This window comes from Micrasema longulum, unplaced genomic scaffold (genome assembly GCF_059751315.1).
Source record: "Micrasema longulum isolate JH-2025_06_02 unplaced genomic scaffold, ASM5975131v1 h1tg000008l, whole genome shotgun sequence".
Taxonomy (NCBI): Eukaryota; Metazoa; Arthropoda; class Insecta; order Trichoptera; family Brachycentridae; genus Micrasema; species Micrasema longulum.
The window spans coordinates 460,919-478,718 of record NW_028277216.1 but is presented as its reverse complement, the minus strand read 5'-3'; the positions used below and the strand labels follow the sequence as shown (position 1 = coordinate 478,718).

General features: G+C 36.6%; 1 protein-coding gene across 1 annotated transcript in view; it reads right to left on the bottom strand.

The window, feature by feature from the left end:
* LOC148285747 (43 kDa receptor-associated protein of the synapse) overlaps positions 1–17,000 on the bottom strand; it is a 30,351-nt gene extending 13,351 nt beyond the window's left edge. Inside the window, exons 1-4 of the mRNA XM_088232243.1 lie at positions 16,712–17,000; positions 13,625–13,785; positions 2,746–2,828; positions 1,037–1,185 (exon numbers count right to left, since the gene is read on the bottom strand). Coding sequence (XP_088088369.1) covers positions 1,037–1,185; positions 2,746–2,828; positions 13,625–13,662 — 270 coding nt within the window. The 5' untranslated portion in view covers positions 13,663–13,785; positions 16,712–17,000. The remainder of the gene's footprint in view (positions 1–1,036; positions 1,186–2,745; positions 2,829–13,624; positions 13,786–16,711) is intronic.
* Between the last annotated feature and the right edge of the window lie 800 nt (positions 17,001–17,800).

Here is a 17,800-nt window from a genome sequence, read left to right as displayed (position 1 = left end):
CCTTAAGCTGAGACAACGAATGGTCAAATGTTATATATGGTCTGTCTTACTGTACGGCGTAGAGGCGTGGACTCTAAAAGTTAATATTATAAACCACCTTGAAGCATTTGAAATGTGGATCCACCGTAGAATGTTAAGAGTATCTTGGACCGATATGATAACCAACAATGACGTATTACGTAGAGCCAATACGAAAAGAGAACTATTCACCACTGTTAAGCTCCGTAAGATTTCATATTTTGGCCATGCGTCGAGAGGTGATAAATGTGCCATACTTCAGCTTGTCATGAAGGGGAAGATCGAGGGACGTAGAGGGGTCGGAGGAAAACAGCTTTCCTGGCTTCGAAGCATCCGAGCATGGACCAGGATTAGAACTGTGGAGGAGCTATTTCGCACTGCTCAGGATAGGGAAGCTTTCTCCCAAGTGATCGTCAACGTCGGGGGGACCCGACATGACACGTGAAGAAGAAGAAGAATGTATCCAAAATGAAATACGTTTATTGTAACTGTCTAAAAAGACGAAACGCGTCACAATATACGCTCTTGTATGTTTTAAAAAATAAAGTAAAATCAAAATCCAATAAATGTGTTTTATTTTGGATACATTACTAAACAATTAAGTAATTAATTAACAAATGTTGGGCATCTCCTTAAGTGACCGAATAAAAAATGAGGAGATAAGACGCTATGCAAAGGTGACCGATATCGCAGAAAGAGTGGGAAGACAAAAATGGCGGTGAGAGGGTCTTGTGGCGAGACAAGAAGTCGATAGGTGGACCCCAGAATACTAAATTGGAGACCCCATGAAAATAAAAGGAAATTAGCGAGACCACAGAGGAGATGGACTGACGACATCGTCGAACAGAGTGCCCAGGACAAAAAAACATGAAAAAAATTTGGAAAAGGCCTATCAGCAATGGAGAGAATCAAGTTGATAATGAGCTGAATAAGTCCGTAAATAAATAATAAATATGATGAGAAATGTGGGGTCAAGTACCTAGCTAATATCTAATAGAAATAAAATGAATTGTGTTACCTTCCTCTTGGCCATGTAGCGGCCGATACGATGCCTACAGGCGCCGAAGCAGGCCAGGAGGCCACCAGAGGGTGCTGCGCCCCCGCCCCCGCGCGCCCCTGGCCCCACCGCTCCTCCGTTGCCCAGCTCCTCCGAGAAAGGGTAGAACTCTGCGACACAAAACGCGGTATTAACCATTATTACTATACTTGAAGATGGGCGCAGCGTTAAATACGCTCCTGACGTCCTGACCTGCGTAGATCTATTGTGACCCGTAAATAATTCTTGCCCTCTAGGCCTAGGTCTTTAGATCCGGGCTACTGAGTGGAGGTTGAGAGTTCGCATATCTATTGCTGTGTCTTCTTCTTCAAGCCTAGGTATTTAGAGTCGGGCTGCTGAGTGGAGGTGGAGTTAGTATTTAAGAACAATTAATTAAAGTGCAATTTTCTAAAAAAACATTTTAAAGCGGCGTGGGCAAAACCCCCGGAAACCCCCGCATATCTACCCCAGGAAAATAATGTAAAACATACAAGTAAAAGTTTAATTTGTATTTGTGAAACTGTTTCAGCAGTTGCTTGTTCCAGATGATTAGCCGAACTGTTACTGAAACTGTTATTTAGAAACCGTTTTACAAAACAGTTAAATTAAGTCATTTGTGAAACGGTAATGTTTAGTATAAAACAGCATTTACTGATATTATTCCTGGCCGATTACCTTTCTTACCATCCTTCCCTTGACCCATCCTTATGGTACCTACCTAACATCAAGATAGAAGATTTATAAAAATAGAACATTTGGATTTGGAACAATATAAACCAAATTGACATTACATAAGATATCTTGCTATCGTCGTGCATCCACGTGAAAGTTTCTAAAATAAATCGTTAAATATCATAATCATAGTGAACTTTCATCAATAGGTGCTCCAATATTGAAGAACATCCTGATCGCGTCAAAGGTAGGTCCATTCCCGTGCTCCATTCCTTTATTAAAATATTCCAACTTTGTACAAAATTGAATGATATTCGATTTTATATTATACAGTCCGCTTTTTGTTAACATTTGGTCACTCGGTCACCGGATTTATCCAGGTTTTAATAATTCGTTCACTTTTGTTGGTTGAAGTATTGCTCCTTCATTGATAGATGCTTTTTTATTAATCGTCGTGGTATTTTTCACAAATATCGATTTAGTTCTTTATATTTTGGTACCATTGTTGTTTCGTAATTATTCTCAAATTTGATCTTTTTAAAACAGAAATATTTTATTATTGCAGTAAATACTAACTTATCTTTTTGGTGGATAAAGTAAGTACCTAGTACCTACGTTATAACTCGCACATTGCCTTTAGTATATTTGAATTTCGATTTGTTTATTATTGAATTTTTAAAATAACATGTCGATAAATGGTGCAAATGCGTTTTGAAATCATTTAAATCTATTTAACAACTGTTGCACCTTTTAAATAACCGAACACCCCATCTTCAATTTGCATGATAGTATAAATTGTGTCTAAACGAAACTTAAAGACACAGAAAAACGTCGATAGAACGCCACATCACTCTGCCTTTGCGTACATACCTCAGTTCCTCTACATTCGATCTCCAAGTATTTGCCATGCGCCATATCTTTTTCGATCTTCCTAGTTTTTTTCAACTACGAACATTAGCATCGTTTTATCCTTCTGGCCGTTCTTTCGCTGTCACATTCGCTATAGTAATAATACATACCAGAGCCTTCATCTATGGGAAACCTCGTGTTGTCAGGAGACCCGAGGAGTCTTGTGGCAGACAGCTGGTGCGACGGTACGCCGCTGAAACAAAACATTGCCATGTACAAATACTGACACGCAGACTACTTTAATATATATTTACTTAGGTACAACTTTCTAAAAAAATATATTATGAAATTTCCTTTCGCTTTTTGGCGCGTTTCATGCTTATGTGATATTGGCGTTTTATAGAAATCCATGAAGTCCTCTGTTACCAGGCGATAGTATATCATATTCTCTACCGTCAAAACTTTACACATCGGGAAAAGATTTTCGTAGTCATTTTGACAAGTTATCAAGTTGGTTTTACTTGCTAACATTTTAAGGAATCTAATTTGTAATTTTTTTATCCTATTTGTATACGTTGTAAATGTTAGCCCGTAACAACTCACTCCATATGATATAATTGACTCAACCAGCGCATGGTATAAACAGTACAAGGTGGCCCGCGGAACACAGAATTTCTAATAATTAAATTTTATAAGTACCGCTTTTAGTTTTTGGCAAACACTTTCTACATGTAATTTCCAATGAAAATTATTTTCGATAGTTAAGCCTAGATATGTATATTGTTTGACCATTTCTATCGTTTGACAGGCACAAGGTGATTTTTTTATGCGAAGGTAGAGAGTGGACATTTGACATTTCATAATTAGACATTATAAAACTACTTGTAATTTGTGGAGCTGGGAAGCATGGTTTGTTTCTTACCGAAAAATACCGTATTTTACCAAAATCTGGTAAAATACCGCGGTAATTTTACCGCATTGCATCTCTAGTGCCGACCTTTATGCACGGGAGCCAAGTCTTAGTGTGGAGTTGGAAAGTCAAGGATCAAGCCAGGCTGAAAGGTGTCGAAATGCGATCTCTGTGTGGTAAAACTAGGTATGACAGGTGCGCAAATGTCGAGATCCGTGCGTTGCGTACTTGCCTTGCGGCAGAGATGATCATGGCTGTCTAAATCAAGAAAGGACCGGTGCGCCGGTCTGGATGTGTGGAGCGAATGGACAGCGAAGAACGGCTAAAAGGATTTACGAAGCGAATGTTGATGGGTGCAGAAAACTAGGAAGGCCGAGAAAGATATGGCAAGATCAAATTCAACAGATACTTGAAGATGGGCATGTCAAAAGTCAGAGTAATCGTCGTGCGTGCATGGGAAGATGAATGAATGCAGAGGAAGCGAGGTCTGTGTGCAAACACATTCAACATAAATTGTGGACCTACGCTACCCACAATGAGGAACTTCAGCCCTACGGGAAATTGGATACAAAAAATGTTCTCTTGCGCGCGGTGAAAATTAGAGCATTGAATTTTACGACAAAGTTTCTTGAAAATGTACAAAAAAGACGAACTCTTTTGAACGACGCCGACGTCACTAGTTCTTGCAACAGAGGGGAAAAACATTTTTGAGAGGGGAATATGGAAGTCTAGGCATTTACAGGACTTACCGGCTGGTTTAAGTGGCCACTTTACACACTGTGTAACATTCAGCATTCTGCCTGTTTAAACATTCACATTTCCTCAACTCTTGCATCTGTTGGCTTTTGTGAAGAAAAAAGAGTTGAAACCTTTATCACGTGGGTGAGATTCATCCGGCTGAACCAATTTGCCTACTAGGCAACGCCCAAAAACAACTTTATAATTTTTATACATCTGTAATGCTGTGGTCACTTAAAGCAGCCAATGACAGGTCGTAAGCCCTGTAAAATGCCTTGACTTTTATATTCCCTTCTCTAAAATGTTTTCTCTCTCTTTGTTGCAAGAAATTTAGATCTAGGGAGGAAATCCAGCCTGTCTGCTAACATTTGGACATACTCAAAACATTGTTGGTATCCGGTTTACCTGGCGTAAACGGACCAATCGGCAGAACTGACCGAGAATAAGCGGAAGAGAACCTCTGACGTGACATGCTTGACATGAAATATTTATTAAAAAAGGTGTAGTAATATTTCACAGTCTCTGGACTGGTACCTGAAGCGTAAGACTGACCATCTTACCTTCATGTAACAACAATGATCAAGATACGCTGCGGTTGGTGTACCGATGCAGTGCCCTATACACCATTAGGTGCGGAAAGGGAATGATTAGTTTAATAGTCTATAATCAAATTAAAAAAATTAACCCTCAGTACTAGAGTAAAAAAAAACTTTTTTTGGGATTTATAAAATCTATTATTTTTTCCAGAATATACACAATTTTTTTAAATTTTTGTATAGTTTACAGAAAAACATGTACTTCAGGTATTACTAAATCATTTGAATAAATCCGTAGCATGTGACAAAAAAATAAGTTGTTTTAATGAAATTACAAATTTAAAAGCTTCAATTAAATTTATTGAACTATAGAATCACTATGTAAAGCGCCCTTGAGGTATTGTATTACGAAAATGGCGCTATATACGTAATTCATAATAATAATAATAATTACATTGGGGTTAGGGGGTGTTAAATAAAGGTACAGAGTAATCTAATGGTTCTTAGGGCACAACATTGGTACACTAATCGCAGCGTATCTTGATCATTTTTGTTACATGAAGGTAAGATGATCAGTCTTACGCTTCAGGTGGAGAATGTGATTTCGGACTTGAGATTTCGAGACAATCGAAATATGATTTCGGAATTGACATTTTGAGACAATCGAGATATGAATTCTGACATGTGGGTTTCAAACATTCACAACTTTTAACATTTTTTTGTGTCGTATCATCATTTTAATTTTGATTTTATTTTGAAATTACTCTGCGTGTGACGTATTAAGTTCACGTCTGTTAGTTTGTTTCCCGGAAATAGGATAACTATCATCGTCATTATCATTCCCTTTCCACACCTAATGGTGCGTAGGGCACTGTATGGGTAAACCAATCGCAGCGTATTTTGATCATTTTGTGTTACATGAAGGTCAGATGATCAGTCTTACGCTTCAGATACCAGTCCAGGGACTATGAAAATATTCTAGTGTGAAAACACCCTTTTAAATGAATATTTCATATCAACCATGTAGGCAATCGAACCCGAGACCTCTTGCATGGCAGGCTAACGCGCTGACCATTACACTACTAGGCCGACTAAGGAATATATAACGCTTTTATATTTTTTATACAAAAAAATGGTAAAAAACATATAGAATAAAAATATAAAAAAACTTCTTTTTTCAATTTTACATATTTTTAAGAATAAAACCAAAAAAAAACTTATTGTGTTTGTTTTCTTATTTTTTTATAATTAAAAAAAAACATCACAATAATAAACAAATTACAACAGGGATGGAGAATACCTTAAATAAGGGAATATGGTAGTCTAGGCATTTACAGGGCTTATGACCTGTCATTGGCTGGTTTAAGTGGCCACTTTACACACTGTAACATTCACCGTTTTGCCTATGTTTAAACATCCATATTTCTTCAATTCTTCCATTTGTTGATTTTAGTGAAGTCAAAGAGCCGAAACCTTTATTGTTGTGAAGAGATTCATCTGATTGAATTATTTCACATACCAGGCAACGCCTGAAAACAATTTTTCAATTTTTAAACTTCTTCTTGGACCAGTTGGTTTCATTACAATATTTGAGTTTGTCCAAATGTTCGTCGACCAAAGACTGGATTTCATCCCCTCGGGAGTCATTAAGATTAACAAGGGAAAGTAGATTCTTTAGGGTCTTGTTGAGCATTTGACGTTTGGATTTGCATCCGTCTGCCTCTGAGATACAGCTATATTTGGCTAGATGCTTACAAAAAATGGGGCAGATTGGTTAAGAAAATAACAAGATATGATTATTTTTCTTCGTGCGCCTGAGAAATGACGCAATAATAAAAAAAACAGAGAAATTCCTCATTGCAGATCTTTTTAGCGATGTGGCGTCTCTACAAGCGATAGCGCACGCATGATTACTGTTAGGCGTTCTCTGTTGATTTTTGATGAGTGGCCATTCTTTTATAATCCTGAAGTCAAACAACTGATTTACAATGATCTAGAAAGCGGTGGACCTGTCGTACGAGGCTAGCAGAAACAGCTGTCTTAAAATTATTAGATTCTAAACTTACCGTCGAGTGATCTTCTAAGATGGCAAAAATAAGAGAAAAATATACATATTACATATATAGTTTAATACCATAGAATTAAGAATAGTCCAGAAACCGCATACGCACATCAAACAGAAGACGACTCAACTACTCATAGATAAAATAGATTTACGTTTTGACCGATTAGTTTCTTTGTAGACGTCGCTCAGTACGCAACTCCTGATTTGAATTCAACTATGCCGTGTCGTGTCCTTTTAAAGTGTAGAAATACTGCTAGGATCTTAAAGAAACAGAAAAGTATCACATTTCATGTGTAATTGGCAAACGAATGTTTAAGTAGCAAATGAATTTCTTAAAAATTGAATTATATTTTCATCTGTCAGATTGTCGAAGAAACAAAATGAACGTTTCGTTGGTGTTGCCAGGTTAGATTTTTTTTACCTTACTTTGCTCATCTAATGAGAGAACTAATGAAAATTGGACCTCGGATTAAACAACGCCGTGGTGGACATTTGACCGACATTATCTTTAAAACATAAAATATTATTTAACATGATATAAAAATATCCGTTTTATGTCAAATAAAATTTGTTTTATATTTTAAGTTTAAAGTTCATTAATTCAATTACTGTTATTAAATGAGCCTTTACTTATCTACTCTGTTCAATCAATATTTCCGCGTGCACAATAAAATTTTAGAGAAATTAAGAGATTGCTTTTTTTTTTACTTTACGTTTGTGTTATGACTATATTTTTTCCCACCGTGCAACATTACGTGGCGACACCACGAATGCGCGCGGCGAAAGTGGGGCATAGTGGCGGGATTATTGGACACAGTCCGATGTATTCAAATATGATTCTACGCTCTTTCTGTACTATTATTAATTCTATGTTTGATACAATATACACCTACCGAACGTCCAGTTTATTAAAGACAATTCTGAAAAATAAAAGCTAAATTCATACCATAGAATGAGGGAAATATCACATACTAGGAATACCGATACAAATATATTAAATGGAATAAAAATAATTCATTGTATTTTCAAAATCAATATGGATATTGTGGAGAAATGTTTTCATACATAAATGTAAAAAAGATATTCAATAAAAATACGTTCGTAGAAAAACGCGACGTGTTTGGCCTTGGTTGTTGTGACGTCAAGATTTCTGATATTATTCTACACAAATTTCGATGGCAGAAACAAACAAACATGAATTGTGACGTATTAGGGGCGTTGCCAATGGAACCACCGTTTTTGCAATCAATATTTTTTTACTGGACAGTATTTTAAAGACGTTTATTACTTTAAAACTGTAAAAAAAGTGATATTTTTCAATTATGAAAGTCCAGAAACCGCGTACGCGCATCAAACTGAAGCCGACTAAACTACTCATAAATTAGTAGGTTTACGTTTTGGCCATTAGTTACTCTGTAGACGTCGCTTAGTACGCAACTGCCGATTTAAACTCATTTACGCCGTGTTGTGTCGTTTGTAAGTGTCAAAATACTGCTGGGATTAAAGGGAATAGGGTGGGATCACATTTAATGTGTAAGTAGTAAATTCACAAACAATCCTACTCAAGAATTCGATTATTTTACCGTCTGTCAGATTGTTAAATAAAACAAGGCGGACATTTCGTTAGTTTTGCCAGGGTAGTCAATCAACAATATTTTAAGTTTGTATAAATTTTCGTAGACAAGTACTGGATTCAACTCCCTGGAGAGCTGTTAATATTACCATATTACAACAGAGATGAAGAACATTTTAGAGAAGATAATATAGGTGTCTAGGCATCCACAGGGTGTATTTTGTTTATTCAGAAAAACAACAGCAATACAAAAAAATTACACCATAAAAAAAAACATAAAATAAAACCAAATCAGTTTTCCACATAAATACAATTATAAAAATCCAGATCAGTTAGATAATAATATATGTAGAAGTGCATGTGTGCGAGTTTTTGTGTGTGAGGATGCGTGGGTAAGTGAGTGGAGTGTGGTTTTGGTAGGTATGTGAATATGTGTGTGAGTGTATACGGGTGTGAGGGTGAGTGTGTGTTTGATATGAGTGAATAGAAACATCTAAAATTTATAATGTAAATATTTATAAAGAAACATAATTTTTTTCATCTAATAATTTTTCAATTCTAGTTTTAAAAGTGAGTTTACTGCAGTTAAATATGTCTATGTTACTGAAAAATACATTATAATTACGCGCCAAGCGAATAAGAGGAGAGTTCTGTGCATAGTTGGTGCGAGCTGTAGGTACATGGAAAAGAGAGACCTATGACCTGTCATTGGCTGGTTTAAGTGGCCAATTTTTGATAGTCAATTTTTCAACCCGGTTTTCTATTAATAAACCTTAGTGTAATATTAAACGGTATTAAATATTAATTTACTCAATTACTAAATGATTTTTTTTACGTTTGCATAATAAAAGTATCTGTTTTTTTTACAGTCCAGTCAGTATAATATTTTTTGTGGCAAAACATAACATAACATTACACAAAATTATCCAATTCGGCCGTTATTATTATTATAGTTCGCGGTCTGGTAACATTACGCAGCTACTTCACGCATGCGCGCAGGCGGGATGTCAGACTTTTGGACGCAGTGCAATGTATGTAAACATGATTCTACGCGCCTTCTGGTACATTATAATTCTATGGTCCATACTATATAATCAACATCTTCTACACTAGTATTTTTAATGCGAAAGTGTATTTGTTTGTGTGTTCTTCACGTCTCAACAGAGCGGCCGATTGACTGGTTTTTTTGCACAGGGATAGTCGGAGAGATGGAAAGTCAAAAGAGCTACTTACTTTTTATCCCGAAAATAAAAAAAAAAACGAAATATAGTAACTACGGTGTTAATAATCGAATAATAATATTAATTTATGTACTTGATTAACATAACATAACATTTTGCATGATCATAACATACTTTCAGTTACAGAAAACTTTGTTTTATGGGCACGCACTCTCGCCGCATTTTCACCACTAACAACACCGCGCAAGACACACCGGAACTGCCCGACGTCGGCACGATCGGAGCTCGCCAGAATCTGCGTGTGCCCGGTCGGCTTCGGTTCAGTTGGCTTTTGCTCTCTTTTTCTAAAACTTACAAATACCCATAGCATGTAAATTTGTGTCACGGTCAATTCATTCAGTGTTGTCTTAAACTAATCACATCTTTGTATATCTTGTATTCATCATATTATCTATTAAATCTCATAAAAATGTAAGTAAATCTTTCATTTAATTCACGCTACCTGGCAACGAAACTGCGGTAAGTCAAACCAACCATTCGTTTCATTTTAACAAAATATTTCTCTACGGTTTTATTTCGAAAAATGCCTTTCGACATATCTATGAATTTATTTTATAATAATCCTTATGTATTATAATGTTTAGGTTTAATTTTCGTTAAACACTACGCTTGCCAGACGGGTTGGTGTGCTTTGAATTTCGGGACTAGCAGGACTGAAGTGGCAATGGGCAGGACATGTTGCGAGACAAGACCCCACAAGACGGATTCCTAAAATTTCAAGATAGACGCAGAGAATAAGCGAGGCGTCAGAAGACCTCAAAAAGATGGTCCGATGACATAGCTGCTGTGAGGGGTAAAAATTGTTTGCAAGCAGCAAGCGACCGGAAGAAATGGAAGGGTATAGAAGAGGCCTATATCCAGCAGTGGAGGACAGAAGGCTGAAGAAGAAAAAGAAGATGTTTATATAATATTTTTTGTAAAAGGTCCGTGGATAATCGAGGCACTTACCCACGAATAAAAGTGCCTCATATTATGCGCCTGTGACGTGTTCATTCCATTATTACCATTGTCTATAATACCCTAAATATAATCCCCCTTTTTTGGCACGATTTGAGAATTGATGACGCGGGAAAACGACATTACTCTTCATTATTTGCGAATAAATCTGCTACAAAAAGGTAAACGTGTTTTTTTCCAGCCAATTTAATAAGCTCTTAAAGCGTCATAAATTACTGAGCCTTGTCTATTCAATTTAGCCGATATTATTGGGGACTCGAAAAAGTTCAAGTTTAAACAGTGTTTTGAGTATGTCCAAATGTTTGCAGACTGGCTGGAACTCCTCCCTAGGGGGTTATTTGGATCTGTAGGGTCCATAGCCCATAGTCGATGACACACGCGTGTTAAATTAGTTCACCTGAAGTAGACTAATGACCGACGATGCAATGTCATCATTTTCTATCGAATCTAATACAACTTATATTTCAATTCTAGCAACATTGCACATAAAGACGGGATCGTCGCCCTGCAGTACATTCACATCGTCCCTACCGTTCAGAAATTAATTACAAAGGAATATGCTCTATAATGAGACCACAGGGCGCAGCCAACACCAGTCAGTTCGTTCGATCAGCCCAACAAGATCAGTGCAGTCCACTCAGCTTCAGCATGTAGTTCAAGTGCAGTCTCTTCAACCCATCATCAACGTAACACTCGTCCGATATAATTGTTTATTTATTCGCCATGTAATAAATAAACATTCAAACATCAAACAGCAACCTCGTGTCTTCTCTGTCAATCTCTGACAAGGGTAGGAACTCCAACTAACACCCAACAATTTAATCCTACAGATCTAAATTTGTTGCAACTGAGAAGGAAAACATTTTTGAGAACGGCCAGCCAATGACAGGGCTTAAATCAGAAATGCAGAACCGAATTCACGTCATGTGTTGTCTATTTCCGCAAAAGGGAAGAGGGTTTATCTACTAATACGCTAGCGAGCAGAGCTGGGAGGCGCGTATCGGTCGGGGGTCGGGGGTCGGGCTGGGCTGCTCCTTCGCCGCCGCGGTGGGTTGTTGCGGACGCTGTCCTGGATAAGATTGGGTTTTCGTATTGCAGCAAACAACAAACAAGCAAACCATCACGCCATTCCCCCTACGGGCAAGCAGAAAGGATAGAACGCCATAACACTCTGTCTTTGCATACAGACCTCGCCTCCTCTACATTTAAACATCTTCTCATGCACGCACGCCGATTATTCCTACTCTTGACATGTCCATCTTCAAGTATTTGATGGACTCGATCGTGCCATGTCTTTCTCGGTCTTCCTCGTGCTCTGCATCCATCAACATTTGCATCGTAGATCCTTAAAGCCGTTCTTTCGCTGTCCATTCGCTCTACATGTCCAAACCGACGCAGCACCCCTTTCTTGATTCTGTCGATAATGCGTGTCTCAGCCTTTCTCACTTCACGGATCTCGACATTTGTGAACCTATCATACATCGTTTTACCACACATTCGCCTGAGGGATCGCATTTCGACAGCATTCAACCTACTTTCATCATTATTTTTCCAATTCCATACTTCGCTCCCATACATTAGAGTTGGAACTAGAACTCCGTTGTGAACTGCTAGTTTAGCCTCCTGCGATAAACATTTGTTTGCCAAAGTAGATTTTAGTGCACCGTTCACCCTGTTCTCGGCACTCACCCTCCTTTCAATATCTTTATCGGCCTTTCCGTCCCTAGTAAACATACTTCCCAGGTACACAAATTCTTCTACCTGATTCAGAATTGTTTTACCACACATTCGCCTGAGGGATCGCATTTCGACAGCATTCAACCAACTTTCATAATAATTTTTATAATAACTAATTTAACACGTGTGTGTCATCGACTATGGACTATGGACCCTACATACTTGACTGGTTGCTCTGACGGCGATCGGGGTATTGAAAGCAGTAAAGGAAAATTCAAAAAATAAAAATACGCGAATCTTTTGAAACGTCATAAGCCCTGTAATTGCCTGGACTTCTATATTCGCTTCTCAATGACTCCCTAGCAGGTGAAATCCAGTCTTTTATCTACAAACATTTGGACAAACTCAAAATGTTAAAATAAAACCAGCTGGTTCAAGAAGTAGTTTAATTCGATCAGAAGAATCTCTTTACAACAATAAAGGTTTCAGCTCTTGAACTTCACAAACGTCAACAGATGGAAGAATTAAAGAAATATGGATGTTCAAACATAGGCAGAATGGTAAATGTTACACGGTGTGTAAAATGGCCACTTAAACCAGCCAATGACAGGTCATATGGCCTGTAAATGCCTAGACTTTCATATTCCCTTTTCAAAAATGTTTTTCCTCTCTGTTGCAATAAAATTAAGTGTTAGTTTAGTCGGCCTCGTGGTGCAGTGGTTAGCGCGTTTGCCTACCATGAAAGAGTCTTAGGTTCGATTCCCGACATGGTTGACATAAAATATTTATTTAAAAATGAGTTTTTATACGAGAATATTTCACAATCCCTGAACTGGCAGCTGAACCGTAAGACTGATCATCTTACCTTCGTGTAACAGAAATGATCAAGATGTGGTGCGATACGGGTAGCAATGCAGTGCCCTTTGCACCATTAGGTGCGGAAAGGGAATTATGAATAAAGGTTTCAGCTCTTTAATTTCATTAAAATCAACACATGGAAGAATTGAAGGAATCCGGATGTTCAAACACAGGCAAAATGGTGAATGTTACACAGTGTGTAAAGTAGCCACTAAACCAGCCAATGACAGGTCATAAGCCTGTAAATGCCTAGACTTTCATATTCTCTTCTGTAAAATGTTCTCTATCCCTGTTGTAATTTCTTGGTCTTAACGACTCCATTTTGTCTACAAACATTTGGTCGAACTCAAAATATTATCACTAGTCTTAAACGAGAACACGGGGGCCATCGAATGAAAAACACTCGTCCAGGGTCCTGGTTCCATTTCCCACACAGAGCTGTACTCTTCACCCATCCGGACGCATGCTAAACTATACAACAAAAGTAGTACTACCTCAGATATCTCCTCGAAGCTATGGACTCCCATGACATGACTTATGGGGCTGAGTATGGCTTATCCTCTCTGCATACCCCGGTCCAGCCACACTAGAGGGTCGCTCTCTGCCTACCCACACGGGACGTCGCATGATTGTACGTAGCGCCCATATTTCAAGCCTGAAACACACAAACAAATTGAGACAGCGTGAAAGTCTAGGCGTTCATTTACAGAGCTTATAACCCGTCGTTTTAAGTGATCATTTTACACACTGTATATCATTATTTACCATTTTGCTTGTGTTTATACACCCAGATTCCTTCAGTATTTATGTGTACACACTTTTATAAGCATTAATAACTCTAACATATAGCAACAGAGATGGAGAGCATTTTTAAGAAGGTAATAGTATTGTAGAAGTCTAGGCGTTTACAGGGCTTCTAAACCGTAATTGGCTGGTTTTAGTGTAACTTTCACATTCTGCCTATGTTTGAAATTCATATTTCTACAGTTCTTCCATCTTTTGATTTTCGTAACGTTAAAGAGCTGAAACCCTTATCGATGTAGGTGAGATTCATCTGACTGAATTATTTATTTCACCTATTAGGCAACGCCTGAAAGAATTTTTCAGTTTATGCTTCTTCTCTTTGGAGTGGTTGGTTTAGTTGACAATATTTTGAGTTTATAGATTTTGAGGAATCAAACCCCTAATTTTTCCCTGGAACCCTTGACGAGAGTTTTCGACTAGGTGGCTGCTCTTGGGTGGAAATCCTGAATATGGAAATGGAGTAAAGAGAAGTCCACCTATCATGCAAAAATTGCGAACCAAACTACCTAAAGATTGCGAACAAAACTGCATAAATATTGGGAACAAAACAGCACAAAATTTGCGTACAACTGCCTAAAAGTTGCAAGCAAAACAGCAAATTAAATGCTAACATAACTGCATAAAGATTAAGAACAAAATTGGACATTTGCGAACAAGACTGCGTAAAAATTGTGAACGAAATTGCACAAAGATTGGGAACAAAACTTTATAAATATTGGCAATAAAACTGCATAAAGATTGCGAAAAAAACTGCATAATAATTGCGAACAAAACTGCCTAAAAATTGACATCACAGCTGCATAAAGATTGCGAACAAAACTGCTTAAAAATTACCAACTAAACTGCTTAAAGATTGAAAACAAAACTGCTTAAAAATTACAAACAAAACTACATAAAGATTGCGAACAAAACTGCTTAACAATTGTCAACTAAACTGCATAAAGATTGCAAACAAAACTGCTTAAAAATTACCAAAAAAACTGCATAAAGATTGCGAACAAAACTGCTTAACAATTGCCAACTAAACTGCATAAAGATTGCCAACAAAACTGAATAAAAAACACAATTGCTTTTGTAGCTACGATTTGGTTTACTGATTAGGAGCCGTTTTGGTTGCGGATATGTTGTGATGATTTAAAAAAAACTATATTTGAGCTCAATTAGAAAATAAATAAATTATTGTCTCTGTTCCTATTAAGGTCTGATAAAAAGTATGGTACGATTTTTCCATTTTAAAACACCGTACTTTCAAAATCAGTAAAAAATAAAGTCAATCAACTTTAGATACAAATGATCATTAACTAGCTAGGGTATTTCTGTTAAAAAACATGCTTTCAATAATTAAAATATAATTACTTTTCGACCGCAGATTACGCCCCTTGAAATTTAGACTAAACATATGCCCATTGGCACTCATATAAAAGCAAAGTATTTAAGAAAAATTTGTCCTGATGAATAAGATAATAAATTGAACAAGTAAATAATAATAGAAACAACTTAAATTTTGGTTTATAAAAACAAATACATGCATTTTATATCACAAACAATAGTTTTATTTTCTTAAATTCTACGTTAAATGATGTCTTCAATAAACGTTTAAAGTTTAAAAAAATAATAAGTAATTAAAAACAACTTTGTTTTTAACCACTTGTTTTTTCTACTGACCGGTTTTAAAGCAACACGCACCTTTTTATCAAGGTATACTTAACTTATAAATTCTATCCTATTTTATTTTATCAATATTACCCATGGACCTAATAAATCAAGTCTTTTTAGTAAGGATGGGAGCGTAATGTGAGATGGATACGATCTTTAAAACTATTTGTTACATCTATTTTTATTGTATATATTCAAACAATACTAATACACATAGACATGCCCTGTGCCCTTAAAAATTATAACACTTAACTCATGCCCAACGCGTATTTAGTCATTCTTTAACAGCCAGCTAGGCGTGATGTTTAGAATCGAAACCAACATTTCGAGGACCCTATATAGATACTCTCTTTAGGTCCGGAAGGGTTATATAGGAACCAGGGTATGTATTCTGATGGGAAAATAAACTTTATCTTTACAATTTTTTTTTCTTAATATGTTCAATTACCGGTTACCGACGAAGATACTTTGAATTTTCATATAAATATCTATATTATACTACGACGGTATAAAATAATGTTTTATACCGTCTCAGTATATACCGATGAAGAAAGCCGTTCATAATCGCATCCCTAATGTACATAAATTTAGTCTTAACTTGAAGAGGCGTAATCTGCCGGTCAAAAAGTAATTATATTTTAATTATAAATATAAAACTTTAAAGTATACTTTTTAACAGAAATACCCTAGGAAATTACCGTTTTTATCTAACTTTATTTTTTCAATGCCGCGATTTTACAAGTACGGCAGTTTAAAGTTACAAAATCGTATGATTTTCTTACGTTTTAAAAGACACAGATTATCACAAAAAAGTTATTTGCAAATCCCGACTAAATACGGATTTTATTTTTAGCTCGGGAAATTAATATCTAAAAAAATCTTATGCTTTGAATAACAAAAAAAATATTTAAAAAAGCATAATATAAAATGTTATTTAGTTTATAGACGGGTGAGCCTAAAAAAGCCGAAACGATTTTTTAATTAGGTAAAACTTATTAATTAAATACATATTTTAATATTTTGAAATGAGATAAGGTAATTTTTTAAATTGGTTTGGTAATAAATATATTAAGGCACATTTTTTAAATGAATATAAATACTTCAATCCATGACCCACTCACCTATATTACGATTGTGATTCCATTTTATCCCGTCATAAAATATACAATATACCACAGAGTTTTACGAAAAACCAGCGCGGATTCTGTCGTCTCTTTACATTAACAATTCACTCAAAACTTGCATTGAAACAGTAATAAAAAAAATACAGTTAAACGTCCCGGATTCGCTTGAAAACCAACGCGACCCAGGGTAACCTACTTCGCGCTAGGACCTATTCTAATTCTAACAACATATTTTATATTGAAGACGAAAAATATACGCTCCGACATTTTGCAACCAACTGGACACAGAAAACACCCGAACAAACACGCGAACGCTCGTCAAAAGGTGGAAAAACAACAGCGTGTAAACAAGCGTTGTTCCCCCGTTTCGACTCCACGCCGCCGTTTTACGAGACTTTCTTCGACCGCTCGCGCTCAGCTTCCAATACTAGGGCATTCTGGACCAAACCCCTATTTCGTAGGTTTCCGTGAGTGTTCGGGCGGTTCCGACGCGCTTCGGCAGTGGTCGGCATTTGGGGGTGTGATATCAAAAATCAAGGAAAATTCGACGCAGCGCAGCGCCACAGCGGCCGAATGCCGAAGCTTTTAAAACTGTATTTTTGGTTCGAGTTTTGGGTTTGTTAAAGCTTTCGGAAAATGCCAAAAGGATTTTAAAAATGGCTTTAAAATGATAAAATTACGTCTTTGATGCTGTAATAATATTTCAAGGCTTTTTATTTCTTTTATTCCTTCAGGTAACTCACTGTACAATTTTAAACTTTTGTTCAATGAGTTTTGCGACTCTGTTTTTTTCCTGATTGGTGAGTTTATCTGTTTTTTATCTCTAGCTTCGTATGGAGTATGACATTGCTGGTTAGATTCTCAGAGTGATAACGCGCCGCCTGCTTACAGAGATGCCATTTCGGTCAATTGCAACAAAATTTTTGCCAATTTTTAGTTTGGTTTTTGATTTGACAAGAAACGTAACTGACGCTTTCGTCGCTGTGCTTGGCTCTACTCATAAATAACGAGGGAATTTCCTTTCCATTCAAAAGAAGAATTAGAGAAATATACATAAGGATAACCCTACAATATTAAATATATATA